This window comes from Candida tropicalis (assembly GCF_000006335.3).
Source record: "Candida tropicalis MYA-3404 genomic scaffold supercont3.2, whole genome shotgun sequence".
NCBI lineage: Eukaryota > Fungi > Ascomycota > Pichiomycetes > Serinales > Debaryomycetaceae > Candida > Candida tropicalis.
The window spans coordinates 398960-420538 of record NW_003020049.1 but is presented as its reverse complement, the minus strand read 5'-3'; the positions used below and the strand labels follow the sequence as shown (position 1 = coordinate 420538).

Below are 21579 nucleotides of genomic sequence, written 5' to 3'. Positions count from 1 at the left end.
AGACTTAAAAAAAAATCAAGCATTGACAATCAAACAAAACAAAACAAAAATAAAAAATTAAAAGTTTCTAATATAACAAAGTGAAAAATCTATTACAAGAACTAAATGTCTTTCCTTACTGGGAGTATTTTTTTTTAATTATTATTATCTTTATTTTTTTTCTCTAATGATACCATCCCAATGAGTTTGAGGCCTGGACAGGTTGTGAAATATTATTTGGCCTAAGACCATCTGGTCCAATAGCTTCAGCACCTCCTGCTGGTGGAATTCCTCCAGTAGCAGCACCAGCACCTGTCATAACACCACCATGGTTAATTCTTGAGAAAATAGCAGAAAATCCAGATGATGAATCCATCATTGAGCTACCTTCATCAGAATATCCCAAATTAGATTCTGAATCGGTTGGTGGTAATTCTAATCTGTTGTTCTTTCTAAATTTTCTAAACAACAAAATCATCAATGACATGTACAAACCACAACCAGCAGCAGCACCAATAGTAATACCAGCAATTCTACCTTTATTGGAAACTTCTTTGTTAACAACATCATCAATAGAACCATTTGGATTGTTGGATCCTCCACTATTAGAAGAAGATGAACTGGAACCTGAAACTTGTTGATCAGTTGAAGTCAAACCAGTCAATGGGATTCTACTATCAATCAAAGCTGCTAATGATCTTGAAGTACTATCTGGGTTTCTGTAAATAGAAGATCCAGGTGTAGTAATCAAACTACTCAAGGCCTTGACACTCTCCTTAGGGAAAAAGACTTCGGCAACAGTAATGGTATAATCAATGTTTGAAGCAGAATAAGGAATTAATCTACTAACTGAAACATCTTCAAAATCTTTATCCCCATTGAATGGATATTTCAAAACACCTGGCAAGTATTGGAAAATTTGTGCTGATGAAATGGAATGTTCCACAACAAATGGATAATTCAATGCAGCCTTGAAACCAATAGTAATAACTTGGTAATCAGCACCTGGAGTAGTGGTAGTTTCTGGAGTAATGGCTCTTGGTAAACCTGAAGTAGATGCAGGGGTAGCAGATGCTTGAACAATAGAAGCAGAACTTTCACTTGGATCACTGGATGGTGTTTCAGCAATAATCAATGAAGATGGTAACCAGTTTCTAGTACCACTAGTGGTCTCTGCAGATGGTGTTGGAGCAACAACAGTAGGTTCAGATGTAATTTCAGTACCAGTTGGAGCAGAAGTAACGACTGTATCAGCAGGAGTATTAGGAGATGGTTCAAAAGCAGTAGTAGCTTCAGTTGGTTGAGTAGTGTCAGTGACTTCAGTAGCTTCGGTTGGTTGAGTAGCTTCAGTAGTAGCAGCAGTAGTGGCTTGTGATTCAGTAGCTCCAGTAGTTGCTCTGGTACCACTTTCTGTAGCTTGAGCTTCTGATCCAGTAGTGGCTGTAGTTCTAGCATCACTGTTGAGATCTGTTTCAGTAGCAGATTCGGTACGAGTGGCACCAGTAGATACATTTGTAGCTGTACCAGTGGTCTCACCTTGAGTTTCTGAACCAGTAGCGGTGGCAGTACCAGTGGTACCTGTACTTTCATCTTGTGAAGCAGTGCCGGTAGTAGCTGTGCCTTCAGATTCAGTACCTGTAGTAGCAGAAGCTTGTGATTGAGTACCAGTAGTAGCAGTACCTTCTGATTGAGTGCCAGTAGCTGAAGAACCTGTAGTAGCAGTACCTTCTGATTCAGTACCGGTGACAGAAGAACCAGTAGTAACAGTACCTTCTGATTCAGTACCGGTGACAGAAGAACCTGTAGTAGCAGTACCTTCTGATTGGGTACCTGTAACAGATGAACCAGTAGTGCCTGTGGTTTCGTCTTGTGAAATAGTACCAGTGGCAATAGTAGCCTCAGAATCAGTTCCTGTAACAGATGAACCAGTAGTAGCAGTAACCTCAGATTGGGTACCAGTGACAGAGGAGCCAGTAGTGACAGCAGCTTCGGATTCAGTTCCTGTAGCAGTAGTATCAGTAACTCCAGATTCAGTATTACTGAAAGTACCAGTTGGGGAGGAAGTGGCAGCTTCAGATTCCGTTAATTGAGTTTCAACTGCACTTTCAGTACCAGTGGTAGATCCAGTAGCAGCTGTCTCAGATTCAGTTTCAGTGGTGGAACCAGTATTAACAGTTTCAGAGCCTGTTCCAGTTGAAAGTTGAGAACCGGTGCTTGTAGCAGCGGTTTCATCAGATCCAGTAAGCAATGTTCCACTTGGAGTAACTGTTTCATCAGATCCAGTAGAGAAAGTGCCGGTTTGAGTAGCTGTTTCAGAATCAGATGTAGTAAGTGCTGAATCAGATGCAGTCGCAACAGTTGGGATTGCAGAGTTGGTTCCAGACACAGAAGTACCAGTTTGAATAGAGGTGTCTGTACCAGTAGCCAATGGTGATTCGGTACCTGAAGTGACAGCTGTATCGGTGTCAAGAGTACCAGTTGATAAATCTTCACCAGAAATATTGGTTTCCTCTGATGGAGTAGCAATAGTAGTAGTACCGCTATCAGTGGCAACTGTTGGTTGTGAAAAATCAGATACATCGCCAGTAGAAACGGTGGTTTCGGTGTTGATTGTTGGCACAGGGTTGGTGGTTCCTGACAAATCATTAGTAGAAGCATCTGTTGGGAAGGTTGAAACATCAGTCGGTTCAATAGTGGTATTACTTCCGGTTTCTAAAGAAACGGTATCATCAGAACCAGCTGTAGTAGCAACAGTGTCCAAACCAGAACCAGTGGTATCTTGTAAACCTGTGGAAAGTGATGAACTAGTACCAGTTTCAAAACTAGATGTGGCAGGAGATGGAGTGGATTCCAAACCAGAATTAGTTGGGAAGGTAGAAGCAAAAGCACCTGTTGATTGAGTATCGACAGTAGATGCATCAACAAAAGTGTCAGATGGGGTTAAACCATCAGTAGCTGAAGTACCTTCGGTAGCTGAAGAACCTTCAAGTGACAAGGTACTTTCGCCAGCACTGGCACTGGTATCCAATTCGGATTCAGTAGGGGAAACCAATGAAAGAGAAGAACTGCTAGTATCAACACTAGAAGCAACATCAGTTGGGAAGGTTGAAGCACCAGTTGGTGAACTTGTTGTAGCATCGGATTCTAATGCACTATCGGTAGGAGTAACAACAGTAGCAGATGAATCAGTTGGAGAATTCTCAGATGGCAAAGCATCATTTTGAACTGAAGTGCCAGCATTGGTAGCATCACTAGAAGTACCCTCTGGAGTCAAAACCGTTTCACTTGGAGAACTAGTCTGTTCTTCCACATTAGAAATATCATCTGGAGTGGTGGTTGTATCAGTTGGGAAGGTTGATAAGAAAGTTGGTGAACTGGATGAAGTTAATTCACTAGTACTTGGTTCAACCAATAATGGTGAAGATGATGTTTCGGCACCAACACTTGAAACAAAATTAGAATCAGGTGAACTAGTGTTGTTTTCAGAAACAGTTTCGGCATCTTGAGAGGTGGTGGTATCAAGTTCTGAAGTAACTGGTGTAACTGTGTCAGTAGTATCAGAAGTAGCTGGTGTTGGACTACTGGTATCAACCGGAGTTTGACTAGTGACACCAGAAGTAACTGGGGTTTGACTAGTGACATCAGAAGTAGCTGGTGTTGGACTAGTGACATCAGAAGTAGCTGGTGTTGGACTACTGGTATCAACCGGAGTTTGACTAGTGACATCTTGAACACTTGGAGTTTCCAAAGTAGGAGAAGTTTCAGTAGCAGTATCTCTAGTAGATGTAGTTTCACTAGTTACATCAGGCAATGTAGTTCCCGAAGTAACTGTTGTCTTTTCAGTAACACTAGTAGATGAAGTAGAAAAGGTGGAAGAAGTATGTGTAGTGGTTGGTTGAGGTTCTTCTGCTGATACTGTAGTGTCTTCAAGCTGGGTATCAGATGGACGAACTGCAGTTTCACTTGAAGTAGCTGGTGTGGTAGCTGGTGAAGGAGTAGTTTCGTCTTCAGGTTGTTGAACACTTGAAGTAGCTGGTGTAGTCGCTGGTGAAGGAGTAGTTTCCTGCTCTGGTTGAACACTTGAAGTAGCTGGTGTAGTCGCTGGTGAAGGAGTAGTTTCCTGCTCTGGTTGAACACTTGAAGTAGCTGGTGTAGTCGCTGGTGAAGAAGTAGTTTCCTGCTCTGGTTGAACACTTGAAGTAGCTGGTGTAGTAACTGGTGCTGAAGCAGTCTCTTTTTCTTGCTCTTGCAATTCTTGCTCTGGCTGAACACTTGAAATGGCAGCAGTGGTTGCTGGAGATGGAGTGGTCTCTTGTTCTGGTTGTTGAATACTTGAAACAACTGGAGTAGCTGTAGGAGAACTATTAGTTTCTTGTTCTTGTTGATGAATACTTGAAGCTGCTTCTTGTAGTTGCTGAGTACTAGAAGTTGCTTGTTGTGGTTGTTGAACACTCGAAGTAGCTGGTTCTTGGTTAGCACTAGTTGCTGGTTGCTGAGCACTACTTTGTTGTTGTTGGATACTTGAGGTGGTTTCCTGTTGTGGTTGTTGAGCACTTGAGGTAGCTTGTTGTTGAGCACTAGAAGTAGCTTGTTGTGGTTGAGCACTAGAAGTAGCTTGTTGTGGTTGTTGAACACTTGAGGTAGCTTGTTGTTGAGCACTAGAAGTTCCAGCAATTTGAGTATTGGCTTCATTATTTGAACTTGCAATAGTAGTAGCTTCAGCCGCGACGGATGTTCTAGTGTTAGATTCTTGTGGAGCAGCAGAAGTGGTTGGTCTTATACTAGTTTTAATGATACCTCTACCAGTTGATTCATCAGCAGTAGTATCAGCATTTTGAGTATTGGTGTCAACATTAGTTTGAGCTACAGCCGTACTATCATTAATTGTAGCCTCGGTTGCAACATCAGTTACACCAAAAATACTTCCAATAAAATCACCTATTGGATTAGCTCTTTTAGCTTCTTGATGAACCACGACTTTTTCATTATTAAAACGAGGAAGATTTAAAGCTTCAACGTAGGATAAGATTGCAAGTGCAGTGATTAAATTCAATTTGATGTTTGCAAACATTTTCTCTCTTTTGTTTTCTTTTTTTTTCTGTTGGCAACTATCGATTTAATTTAAGTAGTAATAATAAAGAATGAATTGTAGTTGGTGATAGTTATTAATACAAGTTTGATGATTTCACGGTAGTTGTAAAATGATGGTGGTACTTGTAACTGAAAAAACAAAAAATGGGAGTTATGGGAAGTGGTGGGGGTATCCTAACTTTGTTGATAAAAAAAAGAACTAGTTAATGGAAAAGTTATTACTAGTTAGTGATAAAAAAAAATAAACGAATGAATTTGATTGATATAGTTGGTAGTAGGTATAAATGAAATGAAAAGAAAAACAACCCTTTAGAAGGAAACTAAGACTAAGACAGGTAAAGTCAAATGATGTATAAAAAAAAGATGATAATTTGATTCTCTTTTTTCTTTACTTTACAAATGATATTAGTTGTTATTGATGGTGATGGTGGTGGTAATAGTGGTAGTAGTAGTAGTAGATAGAATATTTCTTTCTTCTTCTTCTGTAGTAGTTGTTGTGGTGGTGTTGGTTGTTGAACTAGGAGGGTGGTGTTGGTGATTGTAAGAAAGTAAAAATAGACCAAAAGAGAAAATAAAAAAAAATTTTAAAAAAGTTGAGCCAAAAAATAAAAAAAAAAGTAAAAATGGGAACAAATCGTGCGGTAGATATAAGACAAGACGATGAAGTAAAGAACAAAGTGCAAAGAAGTGGGTTTTCACATTCCAAACCAAACAAAGAAATGAATAAACCCAAAATGATTAACAACCACAAAAAAGTTGTATTGCTTAATTCACTAATTCACTAATTCATTCATCATTAGAGTGGATGGTTTTATTTTTAACAATAACAACAAACAGACATTTTTCTTTTTGTATTTCTTCATCAGGCATAACCCTTTCTACATTTAAACTCCTCTTCCTCCTCCTCCTCCTCCTCCACCTTCACCTTCACCTCCCCTTTCCTGTTTTCTATTTCCTTTCTACAGCATGTGGGAGTATATGTTTTTGGTAAATATCGTTTGATCTACATAATCATTGTCTTTCTCCACCTCTCTATCTCTTTGTGCATGTCTTGCTGTTTAAAGTAAGTATCAAAGTGTGTTTTCTGAATTATCAACTGGGAAAAGCTTGTTGATTTTAAGCTTAAGATGACGATTTGCTTTGTTTTATTATTATTATTATTATTATTGTCAGTATCATCAACAATAATAGGCATGCATGTAAACTGTAAAGAATGTTAAATAAAAATAGAGCAAGACGCGACCTTTTTTTTTGCACACAGGTGGCATTGCATTCCATCATGAAACATTCCCTTATTTCTGTTTTGTCTAAATAACAAATAGCAAATAACAAAAGGAGGAACACACACAGAGAGAGAGCACAAGTCTTGTGTAATAAATGTATGTATGTAAAATGATCAACGCCAAACATTTTTCATTTTTCATTTTTCATTTTTATCATTCCAAAGGATTAAACAAGATCTACAATGTGGTTGTTATGTAACTAGCCAATGAAATTAATACATAATCACCAATGTGAATGAGTTTACCATCCATAGTATAAATATACTTTGAAAGGATCATAAATGAAAATAACCTTCATAATTATTTGATTTTTATTTGGATGGTTTCTTTGAAATTGAAAGGGGTTAGAATCAATGGTTTAGAGTTTTTATTTTTTTTTATTTCTTTGTCTAATTATCATTAACAATAATAGTCCTTTTCCTTCACCATCACTATTACCGATCAATAGAAAAAGGGGTGATGACACCATTTTAATGTAAGGTGTTAAAAGGAGTAGCAGTAGTAATAATAGTACATAGTGGGTACCTGTGCCATTATTATAACTATTCTTCCTGTTGTGTCTACTGTACTATACTGTACTATAAATTCTTCTTTTATTTTATTTTAGTTTGTGCTGTTCGTTACTGACTAAGGAAACAAAAAATACAATACAAAACTATCTCTCTCTCTCTCTGGCTCTGGCTCTGGCTCTGGCTCTGGCTCTGACTCTTTGGAATAGAATATTTGTCAACTGCAAATGGTGTCGATAGTTGTGAATATTGAAGATAACTTACATATAATACTCGTACGCCACATCTTCCTGCCATACCATACGATCTACTCGTGGTTTTCCTACGTTTCTTTCCTTCTTGACGACAAAAATCTATACCTTTCGTGGTGACAGTAGTCGTCGTTGTTCGTTACACAATCTTTCTCTTAGTTTTGTTACCAAAGGGCTGTGTGCATATGTGTCCATTGAAGGAAAGAGGTACGCGCTGAGAAAAAAAAAATATTGCCCCTACTGTCTGACCGACTGACCAATTGGCCAACCAACCAACCAACCAACCGACACGCACACAAATGTGCATTTACTAAATATGCAGTATATTGTGTACTACTTTTACTCCATAAAACACTCTATTGTACATCGGTTTATGCTGTATGTACTCTCTCCGTCTCTTACACTTCCTGGTGATTAATTCTAGACTTGCCTAATTCTCTGTAATTAAACCTCTTTTTGGTGTTGAACTAGGGTGTTATTCAATATCATTCCCATCTTTGTAAGCTCAATAACATTCTACATTTTAAATTTTAAATTTGGATTTCCTAATTAGTATTTGTTTTGTTATTGGATCTCATCACCTTCGTCTACACTCATATTAACATTTATTACAACTACAAAACTCACAATTTTTTCTTATTTTACTGTCTTTTCGCAATAATATAATCAATTATAAAGGAGATTCAATCGATGATCCCTGTTATTAATCCCCAGTCCTTGTTCTTCTTTCTTTTTTTCATGTAAATTCATGGAACCGCCCATTTATTGATTTTAGTAAAGATTTCTCTGACAAAAAAAAGAAAGAAATTGAAAGGGAAGATCAATTTTCCCTAATAACAATTATGTTTTTTTTAAAGGGCTCCTTATTGCATTCAGTACATTGAATAAAATAGATCATCATCATCATCCAAATCAACATCATTATTCCTCCTCCTCGTCAGTAATTAACCAAAAGAATATTAGTGTGCGTGTACGAAATCGTGATTTTTTTATTGTCGTGCACATGCGTACAAAGGTGTGTGTGCATGTAGAATATCTTAAAACTAAAACCTGAAACATTTTTAGTCTGCGTTTTGATTCTTTCTTACAAGTATAGATGAAATTTTCATGTCTTTTATAATATTTAATGAATTCTTCCCATTGGTCGAATCTAAATTCACGTCATTGCTCTATTCGTATTACAATTGATGATTTGTCTCGTAGTATTACATTCATCGATAATAACGAATCTACTGTCTGACAATATTATTTTGTTTTTGTTTCGTTTTCAATTTATGTTTTCTCTTCAATGTATCACTACCAATTGCATGCATAAATACAATAAGTTATATTGCATCTAGACTCATTTTGTCATTACACAAAGTGAATAAGCAAAAAATGTTTAGTGAAAAGCCCGATTCCAGACCAAACTTAACCTCCTCGGCACACTCTCGACAAATAAACCTGGATCATTGCGAGGAAGTCAGTGGTTTAAATTCAACTATTGGTCCAATTAATATTCAATCATAAATCAATACGAAATAGAATTTCAAAAAGGTGTAATAAGTTTCATTAACAAATAAACACACAGCCTTTATAATTGTCAATAAAGTCATGGGTTTTCTTTTTATAGAAACAACTTGATTTACGCCCAATCTCAGGTTAAAATTCGTGTTTTTGTTGTTGTTGTTTATATTCTGTAAGTTTCAACCTGTATTTTATGTGTAATTCTCTTGCAGTACATTCTATTCTACTACTTTCATCATTTTCCCAATAACTGTTAGACACTATGAATTAAAAGTGTATAACCATTACGTTTACACATAGTGATCCATTACTTAGCACATAGTTCATACATATAATGTGATGAGATTGTTAATTTACTTACGATAATTGTATGACTTGATTAAATTTAACAAATCATCAGTTGTGACACTCGAACGGGTTTGATATTTTAACGTTTAAGATATCATTAATTCTTCAAATACGGCTGGATAATTCAATTTTACAATTACGACGGTATTGTTTGATCGTGTAATAGTAATCATCTTTAATGAAGTCTAGAATTCCTCTCTGCCTACTCTTTCCTTACCCATTATTACATCTCCTTTCAATTGTATGTACAACAACCCTTTCCTTTTCTTTTTACTTACATATGTCAATCGTTATAGAAGTATTTCTATAGTTTCTTTTTTTTCGTTTGTTTTGTTTTGTTGGACGCCAATCATTTAAAATTTCTTACTTTAAAGATTTGCAGTCATTTTTTTTTCTGCTGTCGTTGATGCTGCATGCAACAGAAAACGAAATTGATCAACAGACATTAATTTTCATTATTCTTATTCTTATTCTTATTCTTATTCTTAAATGTGTCATGTTATGTCTTCTTTTAGAATTGACAAATTGAAAACTGAAATTTTCACATAATTTTAGACAATAGGGAGATGAACCCTATGATATGAACTCATTGAAATATGTCAAAAGAATTTTAATACATGAAATGAATTGAAAAAAAATAGAGGACCATCACTATTTTTATTAGACGAAGGAATTTAATGATGATGAATTAAACAATAGACTTGATAATAAACAAAAAAATTACGATAATTAATGTAGGAAAAAAATTTTTATAACCTAATATGGATATAAAAACATCATGTATTAGTGATAATTGTTATTAGGATAATAAAGATAATTTATATACATAATTTCGTCTAATTTTCTTCATTCTCTACCAAATAAAAAAATATGATAAATTAATTTGAACCCTTTGTTTTATTTTAATTTAATTTGTGACTAATTACAATTTGGGAATGTTGAATGTAATTAATCCATGGATATCAATAAGAATTGATAAATGATTAGAATTATGATTTAATTTGTGATAAAATGATTGTGTTTTTCAATATGTATATATACAATACACGATTTCAATATCTATACAAACTGTAAAATGGACTTACTTGTAACTCTCGTGAATTAAACTTTCCCATATCCATAAAGTTAATATCCTCTATCTCAAGTAAGATGATAATTTCTAAAAAATAAAGACATGGAAAATCGAATTCTATACATGCTGAAAGCTTCCAACAAAAAGTATATATATATATCCATACCTCTTGAATAATAATCATAGTCTAAGAATTATTCTGGAAACTTTTTTCATTATTAATAGGATTCGCTACCACATGTTGTTACATTTATCTAACAAAATCTACAACATTATACTCAAGCATTCTCCTATTTATTTTTTTTTTTTTTTCAATCTATTCATCAACCTCGTCACTATTATATTCATCTTTCAATTTATTTAATTCTTTAATCAGTTGATTCATACTAGTAAACCAATATTTAAATAAATAAGGACATGACATATTAATCCAAGGCATAATACATAATAATTCAAAATCTTCATTTCTAATAAACCAACCAATATAATTTAACCATAAACATAAAAATCCATTGATTTCAATAATTAAAATATTTAAAGAATTTTTTGATACAAAATTTATAATTATTAAATTATAAATTATTGATATTAAAAATATAGTATATGGTATATCTATCATTCCAATAAATAATTGTAATAAAATCATGAAAAAAATTTGAATAATATAAAAAATATTCAAATATTTAATATGTTGATCAATATATTTTTCATCATCATTTGATTTATCTGAATCTTTATTATTACTATTATTATCAATTGATCGTTTATCTTCTTCTTCTTCTTGGACTAATACTTCATTTATTTCACCGATTTCTAATTTGTTAGTAGATTGTGATGAAGTATCACTTTTACGTAGTTTTAAACCCATGGAAACTCCGGTTATTTCCAATTCAAATAGAAAAAAGAAGGAGAAGAAGAACAATTCTAAAATTAACTTCTGAAAATATTAGTTTTTCAAGAACAAAGTGAGAATAAGCAAAAAAAAGATAATGACACCGACGAGATTCGAACTCGCGCATCTTACGATAGTAGAAACCTCTGAAGTAATTCAGAAGAAGAAATCATGTTCTTGAGTCTACCGCCTTAGACCAACTCGGCCACAGTGTCTTATTGGATGTTGGTTGAAGGGGGATGGTTTGTGCCACTGATAATGTAGGTAAACTAAATCATCAGAGATGAGTGTAATTATGAGGCTGGTTATTGTATTGTATGGTTCATTGTGTGTTTGCATACCGATTAAGATTGATCAATGAACTGCTAGAGTGGATACAGAGTATAAGAATGCATTGTTTGTGTTGTGACTTTTGATCAAAATTCTGCTTGAAATCAACAACAAAAAGTGTAATTATGATTGTGATGAGAACAATATGGAACATGTTACGTAATAACAATAGAGTATGTTTCAGAATCTACAATTTATCGATAATAAAGACATTAAAAGATGTATACATTTGAAGGTAATAATATATAGTCATAAGACATTGCTAGAATATTCAATAAACGTGAGTAAATTATCGAAATCCTTGGTTCGTCATACGAAAAAAGAATGGCGAATCCCGAATGTTAATAGATTTTAGGAAACTAAATTCCAACACAAATAAAGAAAATAGAAAAAGAACTTTGAGAAGAAAAAAAATTGGGCAAAGAAAGAATTTCCTCATCTATTTATACTCTTTGATTTTCTTCTACCTCCCCTCCCCTTTTCCCATCTTATTATTAATGACCTGCATATAAAACATGGATAATTGAACGATAAAGGTAATCAAACAATATTACAATATTTAAAGTGATGAAACAATACAAATGTACAATGGAGGTAAATGATATTAATAGAAGTCTCTCTGCCAATGTATAATCACTATTATTTATACACCAATGATATTTGTAATTATTAGTATTATTATTATTATTATTATTTTGACATTGTTTACTAATGAAAGACATATTGAAGAACTTGATAATATCAACTCTTGATTGTAATTAACACAAATATATATAATGCTGATTTCTAATAACTGGAATCTTCCTGGTTCTTAGTAAGATACATAATTAAGACTAAACTGTAGATAACCAATTGAAGGATCTTTAGATGCATAATGTCAATTCTTCCCATTTATTGATTTATTGTGATAAAGGTGTACCAGAAAACTGAACTGTTGTCCAAAACGTTGTTACTTGTTTCTCTAGTTAGATCACTAGTGATTATTTAACATCATAATTACTGGTTGGTTTATATTTTACTTTTTTTTTTTCAATATTCAGAATAGTCTGTCTCTTCAACGATATGTTGAGAATCAGGAGTACCAGAATCAAATAGACACCCTAATTGTCAACTGCCATGGTTTACTAATTATATAATGTCAGTAACTAGACAATAACAACTGGTGGCATAACATATTCAAACAGCAAATATGCCTCATATATTCGATTTAAATTAAACTAAATGCTAATGTAACTAATATTGCAAGTCCTAATATTCTATTATGAGAAGCATCACAGGAAAAACTTTTAGTACTATTAGTTGTATTATACAATGGATGTTTCGACCAAGTTTTGACTGATTCAAAATAATCCACATTATCTGAATTATTTTCAGCTATTGCAATAGATATACAATCAGTGGAATTAGTAATATTAGGTTTTGAAATACAATAAACATCACCTATTTCAATTGGATTATCTAAATAGCAATCAATATTAATTCTATTTAATTTATTCCATTGTTTAAATTGTCTCATTGATATATTTACCAAGTTGCAAAATTCTAAACATGTTAAATTTGATTGAGTTATAGTATATGAATTACAAAAATATTGTGGATATTCAAACATACAATTTGGTGTATAATAACAATCTTCATAATTTTTAGGTTGTGATATACAAATTTCATCACCTTCTGTGAATAGTTTACATAATTCATTAATCAGAAATGGTGAATTTGAAATAGATCCATCAATGAATTTAAAAGTTAATAATTGTTCTATAGTAATGTTGTATTTGGAAGATACGGATTTACATGTATCATTTGATTCCCAAATATATGTATCACAGAAATTAGATAATGGATCACCATTACAATTTCGACATGATTTAACTAACTGGATTAAAAAGGATAGTAGTAAGATGAGTTGAATCATTTGCGTTATCTACTATAAACAAGAATCCAAAAAAGAAAACAAAAAACACTGTTGATTGTCATAATTGGCATATTTTATACTTGAAAGGAACATAATCTCAAAATATGTTCATGAATGCCAAGATTAGTTTAACTTCCATTCAATGATCATTCACAATCGAATTTAATATGCCTCCAGTTTATTGTTCTATGATACATTGATAGTATTTCCATTTTTAACAATGGAGGAGATTATGTAACAGATATTAAATGGCAGCAACAATAAAAAGTTAGTTTTTCGTAGTTGCAAAATTTCTTATTATTATTACAATTTTACATGTTATCTACTCAAAACAATACCTGGATTGGAATAAATTATACACTAGTATTAGATATCAGTTGAATCAGGTTGAAATAATGTACAAATATTTATAATATTGATTCCCATCACTGGATCAATAATACCATGAATATCCAGAGACCTTCTAATAATAAGACAAATATTTTACAAAGAATAAATATTTGATTTCCACAATAGAAATGTACCAATTTGCAGTGTATTGTTGTTGAATATTTTCATCATGGGCGTAGAGTAAGGATGTTTTATATGCAGGCGGATGATTAGTAATAGAGAACAGGATGAATGAGAAGAAAAAAAAAGTATAAATAGAAGACAAGGTTCACCAAATTTTTTTTCAAAAATTTTCTTTTATTTCTCTTTGCGAACTGTTTTTGGATGCCGGGAAGTTTAATAGCCGGTAGTCGATGCAGATGCGTTATGTGCCATCTTTTTTTTGAATAAAGAGCCATGGGTTCCGATAATTTACTCACGTTTATTGAATATTCTAGCAATGTCTTATGACTATATATTATTACCTTCAAATGTATACATCTTTTAATATCTTTATTGTCAATTAATTGTAGATTCTGAAGCATACTCTATTGTTATTACGTAACATGTTCCATATTGTCCTCATCACAGTTGTAATTATACTTTTTGTTGTTGATTTCAAGCAGAATTTTGATCAAAAGTCACAACACAAACAATGCATTCTTATACTCTGTATCCACTCTAGCAGTTCATTGATCAATCTTAATCGGTATGCAAACACACAATGAACCATACAATACAATAACCAGCCTCATAATTACACTCATTTCTGATGATTTAGTCTGTCTTCATTATCTGTGGCACAAACCAGCCCCCTTCAACCAACATCCAATAAGACACTGTGGCCGAGTTGGTCTAAGGCGGTAGACTCAAGAACATGATTTCTTCTTCTGAATTACTTCAGAGGTTTCTACTATCGTAAGATGCGCGAGTTCGAATCTCGTCGGTGTCATTATCTTTTTTTTGCACCCAATTATATTATTGGTACAAACTTTTTTATTGACATCGGAGTTTTCTCTCCCTTTTGATTTCGAGGTAGTATATTCAATGATATAACAATGGAAATAATTCATACATTGATTGCTATGAATTGATTCATTCTATTGTTGTTATTATATTTGTAATCAAGATTAGTTTACTTATGATCATCATTCTTGAGAATCATCTTGAATACTTTTCATAATCCAAATTTTTCTCTCTTTTTTTTTTGACTCATTCATTTTGATGAATAATTAGGATGAGTCAAAAAAAAAAAATGAAAGATAAATTAATAATATTAATTTCAAGATATACACGTAAGGCTCAAATTACAAAAACAGAGATAAGGATCAAGAGATATACGAAATGAAGGATTTTTTTTTTTTTTTGAATATTTGAAAAGGTTGATAAATTTATCCTGCTTAGAAAGGTTAGATAAGTTCATTAATAAGAGTCAATACACATAGAAATTAATACACTACAAATCTATTTGAATCTGTGTTCAATATGATGAATTATTCTTACTCTGATTGTTTTTGTTTTGTTTTCATTACCACCCCTCCACTTTCTTAAATTTTCGAATCACAAATTGAAAAAAAAAATAATGAAGAATCAGTGATGAAAAATCGAGATTTTAGCAAGCAAGCAAAGCAATGAAGGTGTTGTATTTTTTGGTTCGAATTTTTAGTTCATGACGTAACGAAGCAAGGCGGTATTTCATACAATTTTAAAAAGTTGTAAGTAAAAAAAAAGACAAAGATTACAAACGTATGGATAGTATTCAAACTGAGAGAGAGAGAGTAAACTAAAATTTAAACATGTATAATCTTTACTATATTTCTTTTGTTTAAATATTAAATGTCGGTGGTTATTTCAAGGTAGTTAATTTCCTATAACGGAGTTGGATATTTAAAATTGCAAAAGTGGAGTTAACCTGATAATCATTTATTCATGCGTACAATAAAGCAATCAAAATGTACAGATATTTTTATTATTTCAATTCTCGAGTTTGATTCGTGGGGGGAAAAGAGTAACACATAGGATAAAGTTCCTACATTACCGATTTTGTGAATATCTCTTTCTTAACAAGAATCAAAAAAGTGGGTGTATAAAGAAAGAAAACATCCCACTCATCTTGTTCCTCTCATTGTGATTGAAATTAAATCACCCCACATGTGGAGTTGAATAAAATGGATCTTCTTTGTTCAACTTCGAGTAAAAAAATTTCTCTCTCTCTCTCTCTCTTTGTAAAAACTTTGTTTTAAATGATGACAGAAGAAAGAAATTGCTTTGAATAATGAATTGCGCAAAACATACTCTACACCACACCACACCACTTTTTTTTTATTTCCCCCATATTATTTATTGTTGGAGGTATTGAATGGGAATAGAGGAGGTTTATTACAGGGTAAGGGACACAGATATCCAATGCCCCAATGTAAGATGCATCTATCTTGAAGAAGTAATCAACTTAAATTTAAAGATGCAAGTTGATACATTCCTAACGTAACATGGTTAATCTTGAGTCTATTACATTATTATTATTATTTTTTTAAATGTATGAATGTATAAACCAAAGCAATCCAGGGTTTACCATTTCATTTGAAAAATTAGTTTACATTATACGACAGTGGGTGATGGATGGACGGGATAATAGACTACTATTACTCCACTTTCTTTTCAAAAATCCAGTTTAACAGTCGTGTGAGAGGTTTTCTATACTTTATAAAAATTTCACTTCCATCAAAAGTAAGAAAAAAATAAAAAAACAAACAAAACGTACAATAATTAATGTAATGTTAAAAAGTATAATGAAGAGGAGAAAGTGAAAATCTTAATTGTTAAAATTGTTTCTCCACCTTCTACTATTACTACACTGCTACTGTTACTGTCACAATCATAAATTTTTTTTGGGGATTATTTCTTTTTCTTTATTTACGTTAAATATTGTTGAGCTTGATTTATATACTATTCTGCCGCTCTTGCTGTCATTCATAGGCTGTATTTCAATGATTGGATGAAATTACTATTGGAATTCCGATAGTTCTTCCTTTTTTTTTCTATTTTTCTTAGCTTTATTGTTTTTTTTTTGGTGTGATTGTGATTGTGGTTAGGTTATATTGGGAGATTAATTAGATAAAAAAAACTGGAGCAATGCACTTTGACTTCGGTGATACTCAAACCTAAAACAAAAAAAAGAAATTTACGTAATCTTTTGGGTTAATACACCATGCGGCTTTTTAAACAATTACCACATTAGGGAAATACAGTATTTTAGGAAAAAAAAAAAAAGACCTTTGTTAAAATCAGGACACCTATTTTTAATTTTAACAATGAAATCCCGATTACGTAAAAATGTGTGACACCAAAATCTAACTAAAAAATGAAAATTTTTCTTTCTTAATTCACTCTGTGTAACACCTTCTATTTCATTCTATTTTATTCTATTTCATTCTATTTGCGCTTTTCAACTCAAGTTTCAGTTCTCCCGTTTATACAGATGTACACATTTCTATTATTGATGAGTAAAGGGGAGTGTTGATCCAAAAGGGTTGTAGGCGATGATGGTTAGGATGAGATGGTTTGTCCCAGTTTCATCATTATATCTAGAACATTCTTTTTCGATACTCATGTATTACGTACAGCACATCTTTTCTTTATATTCCTCTACATCATCATCATCTTTTTCCCCCCATCAGCCTTGACTATTTCAGTAACTTGTGTACAATACTGGAACTGAAAATCTCAGATCATCGAGTCTAGAATTGCGAAGTCCACAGTTTTTTTTTTTTTTGTATTGCTTACATAAAGTCGGTTAGATGCATTTACATTGAATGCAAACTCAATTCACAGGGGGTTGGAACGGAGAGGAGGGATATAGAGGCTTGATATACTACGGAAAGACAGATACAATTGATTTAACCGGTGGTGGTAGTTATGTGAATCATCAAATTCCATATGAAATGTAATTTTTTATGTTTTTAAATAAGCTCTACTAAATAATTTTATTTTCTTTCTGCTGCAGAGAGAGAGAGAGAGAGGAAGAGGAACGTGGTGACAGAAAATAATCCGAAATCGCAACACTAATATTTCTCACTCACTCACTCACTCACTTGTCATTAGCTATGAAAATTTTAGTTTCCCATATTTCGCAATTTCAGTTTATATAAGAAACCGTTGTGAATTAGATGCAAAATACTTGGATATACAAGGCCAAGAAATGATGATATCAATATGTAACAATTAATTATGAACAGATAAATATCTGACTCTCTGTACGAGCAGTATGTATTGACCCGATTTCCATTTCTTAAAATACCCATGAACGATAGAAAATGTAAGTGGCGGTAGTCGTAGTCATAGTGTTAGTGTTAGTAGTGTAACGGTTACTAAGGGATGATGATCGTTTATAAGAATAGTGTTCTATAGTAGAATGTTGTACAATAACTTATCCCCTTACGGCATTACTGGTTATAGAATGGAAAATCCTCGGAGTTGATGGATACTGTCATAATTCAGCTTAAAAAAAAAGAGGGAGTAGTCGGAATTATTTTCGTAAGATATTTTTTAGTGTAAGAGAATGTTTATTTCATAGAGAATTATGTAAGAGCCATGAGTTAATATCGACGTCGTTTTTTCTATATTTTACTCATTGCTAAAGATAGAATTAATGTGTAAAAGAAAGTTTTGTGTGTTTGTTTTAATCTGTTTCCTCTCCCTCGGAGGTATAAAAATAAATTTTGATACACTTGAAACTATGCTTGCTATATGTAACCGGCGCGGTAAGACTGGGACGAGCGTATGACAGCTGCCTGTACGAAAAACATATAAGAAAAGAACTGTGGTAATAATGGAATAGTTAAACTGTGGTGGTGGTGGTGGTGGTAAGTATGAGTAGTAAAACGTGGTGATGATGTTTAGCCGTTAATGGTTCGTGGTGGTGGGGGGATGGGGGGGGGGGAAGGGAGAAGAGTCCAATTGGTTATTATTATAATTTATTTATTCGTTACACGTGTTTTTAGGTTTTTCCCACAGTAAAAATTTTTTTCTCTTTTTCTTTTCTTTTCTTTCTTTATTTAATTTTTGTGTCAAAACATGAGTGATTCCTGGTAAGAAAGGTATGCATGTAAAACGTGTGTGAGTGAGTGAGTAATCCTGCTAACCAGGAGGAGGCGAGAGGCGAGAAAAGTTGTATGGGAATTACTCATAAAATTTTTTATTTCTACAACCCCCTCACTACCAATACACTTTCCGAGAATATAAAGAGACCTTGAATTTTCTTCTTTTCTTCTTTTCAACTTTTTTTTTTTGATTTTTATATTTTTCATATTATCTTTAATTTACTAATACCAAATCACCAAGAAGAAGTCAATAGTAATTAACTTTACTGTTATTCATAGCATTCTTTAATTATCATATATATTGCATTTTAGTATCTACTACTACTACTACTACTACTACTACATATAAACATTAGCATCAATGTCAGATTTTGCCTTTAACAACTATTGTATACATTGTGACAAAATTTGTTCAACCAGTTCGATATACTGTTCTGATGAATGTAAATCAATGGAATACAACCAAAACAACATGATTAACTCATCCACTTCTACTACTCAAACTACTACCACCACTAATACTACTACTTCACAATCAACCACCAATAACTCAAATCTACAACAAAGTCAAGTTTCCCCATTATTGACTCCAATGTTGTACATTCAACAACAACAACTACAAGCTCAACAAGCCCAACAACAATTGTATCAAGTTAATTCTCCACTACATTTCACCAATACTTCATCAAGTCAATTTAATGAAGATGATGATGAATTGAATTACTTTGATTTGAATTATTCTGTTCAATCAAATATTAATTATACCAATAACAACGATTTAATCAACTCAACTTCCCATAATTATCGTAAATGGTTAACTACTGCTTCTTGTGCTACCACTGCTTTATAATGTTGATCATTTTGATAAAGATAGGGGGACAAAGGGGATACATATATTAAAAAAAATATAACATTACAAACACATAACAGACGCTGATTATTTTATATTTAATAAACGAATACTTTTTTATATATATATTTGAAACGAGTATTTATTTGGTTATCTTACAAGAATCTCATTATGTGTTTAATTTGGGTTGGTCAATCGGTGAGGGATTTCTATTTATATAGTCTTTTTTTTTAACAAGGTTTAATATATATTTATACACGGGCTAGTTTATCTTGACTAACATATTATCTATTTGTAAGTGAAGATCATCTTGATTAACCAAGGTACTTCTAACCATCCATTTATCTATCAACCTTAGGATATATACTTAATCAATCAATCAATCAATCAATCAATCCTACCGCGTGTTGCGCTCCTTTATTTTTTCTACACGCAACTATAAGATTTCTTTTTTTTTTGTTTCCTTCTCCTGTTCCTCCTGCAACCCTGGCCCCGTGGTGCGTCCGCTCCGCTCCCATTTCTGTTTTTTTAGTTCCATCAATATGTCTAACCCTAACTATCCGCCGACCGGCATGCACCACCCCTCGTGGTGTAGTCACACGTTTTCTACGCCCACTCACCCCCACATTTTCTTTCTCTTTATTTCCCATTTTAGACAATTAACTAAATAAACAACAACAACAAAACCATGTGTGTACACCAAATTTTCTTGTTTAAAAAGTTCGTGATTCGTGTTTAGTTGCTAAAGTTTTAACTAACCGGACCTACGGTTCTAACTCAACAAATTTCACATAGATGGTCATTTCTTTAATACGAAAATATCTCTCTTGTTGTTGTCGTTTGAAAACTAACCATACTGCTTATGTAATGCAAAATTTTGTTTATATCTGAATCTGAATCTGAATATGAATGAACCTCTTTTAAAATCAGGATTTAATTACTTGATTTAGTTGTAGGATCAATAACAATAATATTAACAAGAAGTGCATTATACAGTGTATTATGCCCCCCCTTTTTCTCTCTGTTGTGTATTATCCTGAAACTTACATAATTTTAATCAATCAATCAATCAATCAAGAAATAAAGCATAAACGATTTTCTAAATTTAATCACTCCTTAACAACAACAACAACAACAACAGCAAACGAGGAATAGATAGGAAAAGGAGAGAATGTTATAAATGAATCTTGCTGTAATTAGCCTCCTTATAATTTCAGATTAATTATTTTACTTTACAACGTAGTTAATTAATTTCTACCTCCTCCCTTATAGTTGTTTGTTGTTGGGTAGATCTCACATGAGAAAATTTAACATCCTGTGCACATATCACATGATATGAAACACGTGATAAATAATTAACTTTGGTTTTCAATTAACAACATACCGTACACCAACACATCAAATATCGCTTAATTGATTTAATAATAGTAAATATTATCTCCTAAAATATTCACTATAGTACACATATAAACATTGAGTATTCATGTATCTATCAAATATCTAACAATCATAGTAAACCACACCAAAAAAAAAGACATGAACCAAAAAAGAAAAAAAAAAAAAATTCGAACCAAACAGAGAGAGAAAGAGAGAGAAAGGGAGAAAGAAAAATTTTCATGTTGAACCTGGATATCTACTAATATTTGAACTTTACTAGATAATTACAAACGGATCAATATGTTTGCATCATTAGTTAGATATGGGGGTTATGTATGGAAATACAATAAAAGAATTTCAACAGCACAAAAAACCAAATTAAGATCAAGAATGAAACAAGTTGATGAAAATATTGAAAATATTTATAAAGGACTTTTACAAATTCAAGGTAAATCAAATGGTGAATTAACAGGTATTGAAAAAGTAGATTATTTAAAATTTCAATTTCCTAAAGAAAATGAAATGATTGCTAGAGATAAATATACTACTTTTAATAAAAATTGGAAAGATTATAGAAAACCTGTTCATAGAGTTCCTAAATGGACTAAACTTTCATTCAGAGAAAATCCAAAATATTTTTAATCAATGGATTATACAAGTATGTTGTTATTCATAGTATTAGTGGTTGTTGTTGGTCTGTATATAGAA

General features: G+C 32.5%; 5 protein-coding genes and 2 non-coding genes across 7 annotated transcripts; 3 read left to right on the top strand and 4 right to left on the bottom strand. All coding sequences in view use genetic code 12, as the record gives it.

Annotated features, from left to right (window-relative positions):
• Positions 1-163: 163 nt before the first annotated feature.
• On the bottom strand, positions 164-5050 carry MSB2 (Msb2p; the record flags this gene model as incomplete). The annotated part of the gene is made up of 1 exon (XM_002546920.1): positions 164-5050. The coding sequence occupies one exon, from the start codon at positions 5048-5050 to the stop codon at positions 164-166; it is 4887 nt and encodes a 1628-aa protein (XP_002546966.1).
• A 5305-nt stretch (positions 5051-10355) lies between these two features.
• On the bottom strand, positions 10356-10907 carry CTRG_01271 (uncharacterized protein; the record flags this gene model as incomplete). The annotated part of the gene is made up of 1 exon (XM_002546919.1): positions 10356-10907. One exon carries the CDS (start codon positions 10905-10907, stop codon positions 10356-10358), a length of 552 nt encoding a protein of 183 aa, XP_002546965.1.
• A 122-nt stretch (positions 10908-11029) lies between these two features.
• Positions 11030-11146, bottom strand: CTRG_06263. The gene has a single exon. It is a non-coding gene; the product is annotated as a tRNA-Leu (tRNA).
• Positions 11147-12468: 1322 nt separating this feature from the next.
• On the bottom strand, positions 12469-13176 carry CTRG_01270 (uncharacterized protein; the record flags this gene model as incomplete). Its single annotated transcript, XM_002546918.1, has 1 exon — positions 12469-13176. The coding sequence occupies one exon, from the start codon at positions 13174-13176 to the stop codon at positions 12469-12471; it is 708 nt and encodes a 235-aa protein (XP_002546964.1).
• Positions 13177-14380: 1204 nt separating this feature from the next.
• CTRG_06295 lies at positions 14381-14497 on the top strand. Its single transcript has one exon. It is a non-coding gene; the product is annotated as a tRNA-Leu (tRNA).
• Positions 14498-19005: 4508 nt separating this feature from the next.
• On the top strand, positions 19006-19494 carry CTRG_01269 (uncharacterized protein; the record flags this gene model as incomplete). The annotated part of the gene is made up of 1 exon (XM_002546917.1): positions 19006-19494. The coding sequence occupies one exon, from the start codon at positions 19006-19008 to the stop codon at positions 19492-19494; it is 489 nt and encodes a 162-aa protein (XP_002546963.1).
• Positions 19495-21171: 1677 nt separating this feature from the next.
• Positions 21172-21513, top strand: CTRG_01268 (mitochondrial 54S ribosomal protein mL60; the record flags this gene model as incomplete). The annotated part of the gene is made up of 1 exon (XM_002546916.1): positions 21172-21513. The coding sequence occupies one exon, from the start codon at positions 21172-21174 to the stop codon at positions 21511-21513; it is 342 nt and encodes a 113-aa protein (XP_002546962.1).
• Between the last annotated feature and the right edge of the window lie 66 nt (positions 21514-21579).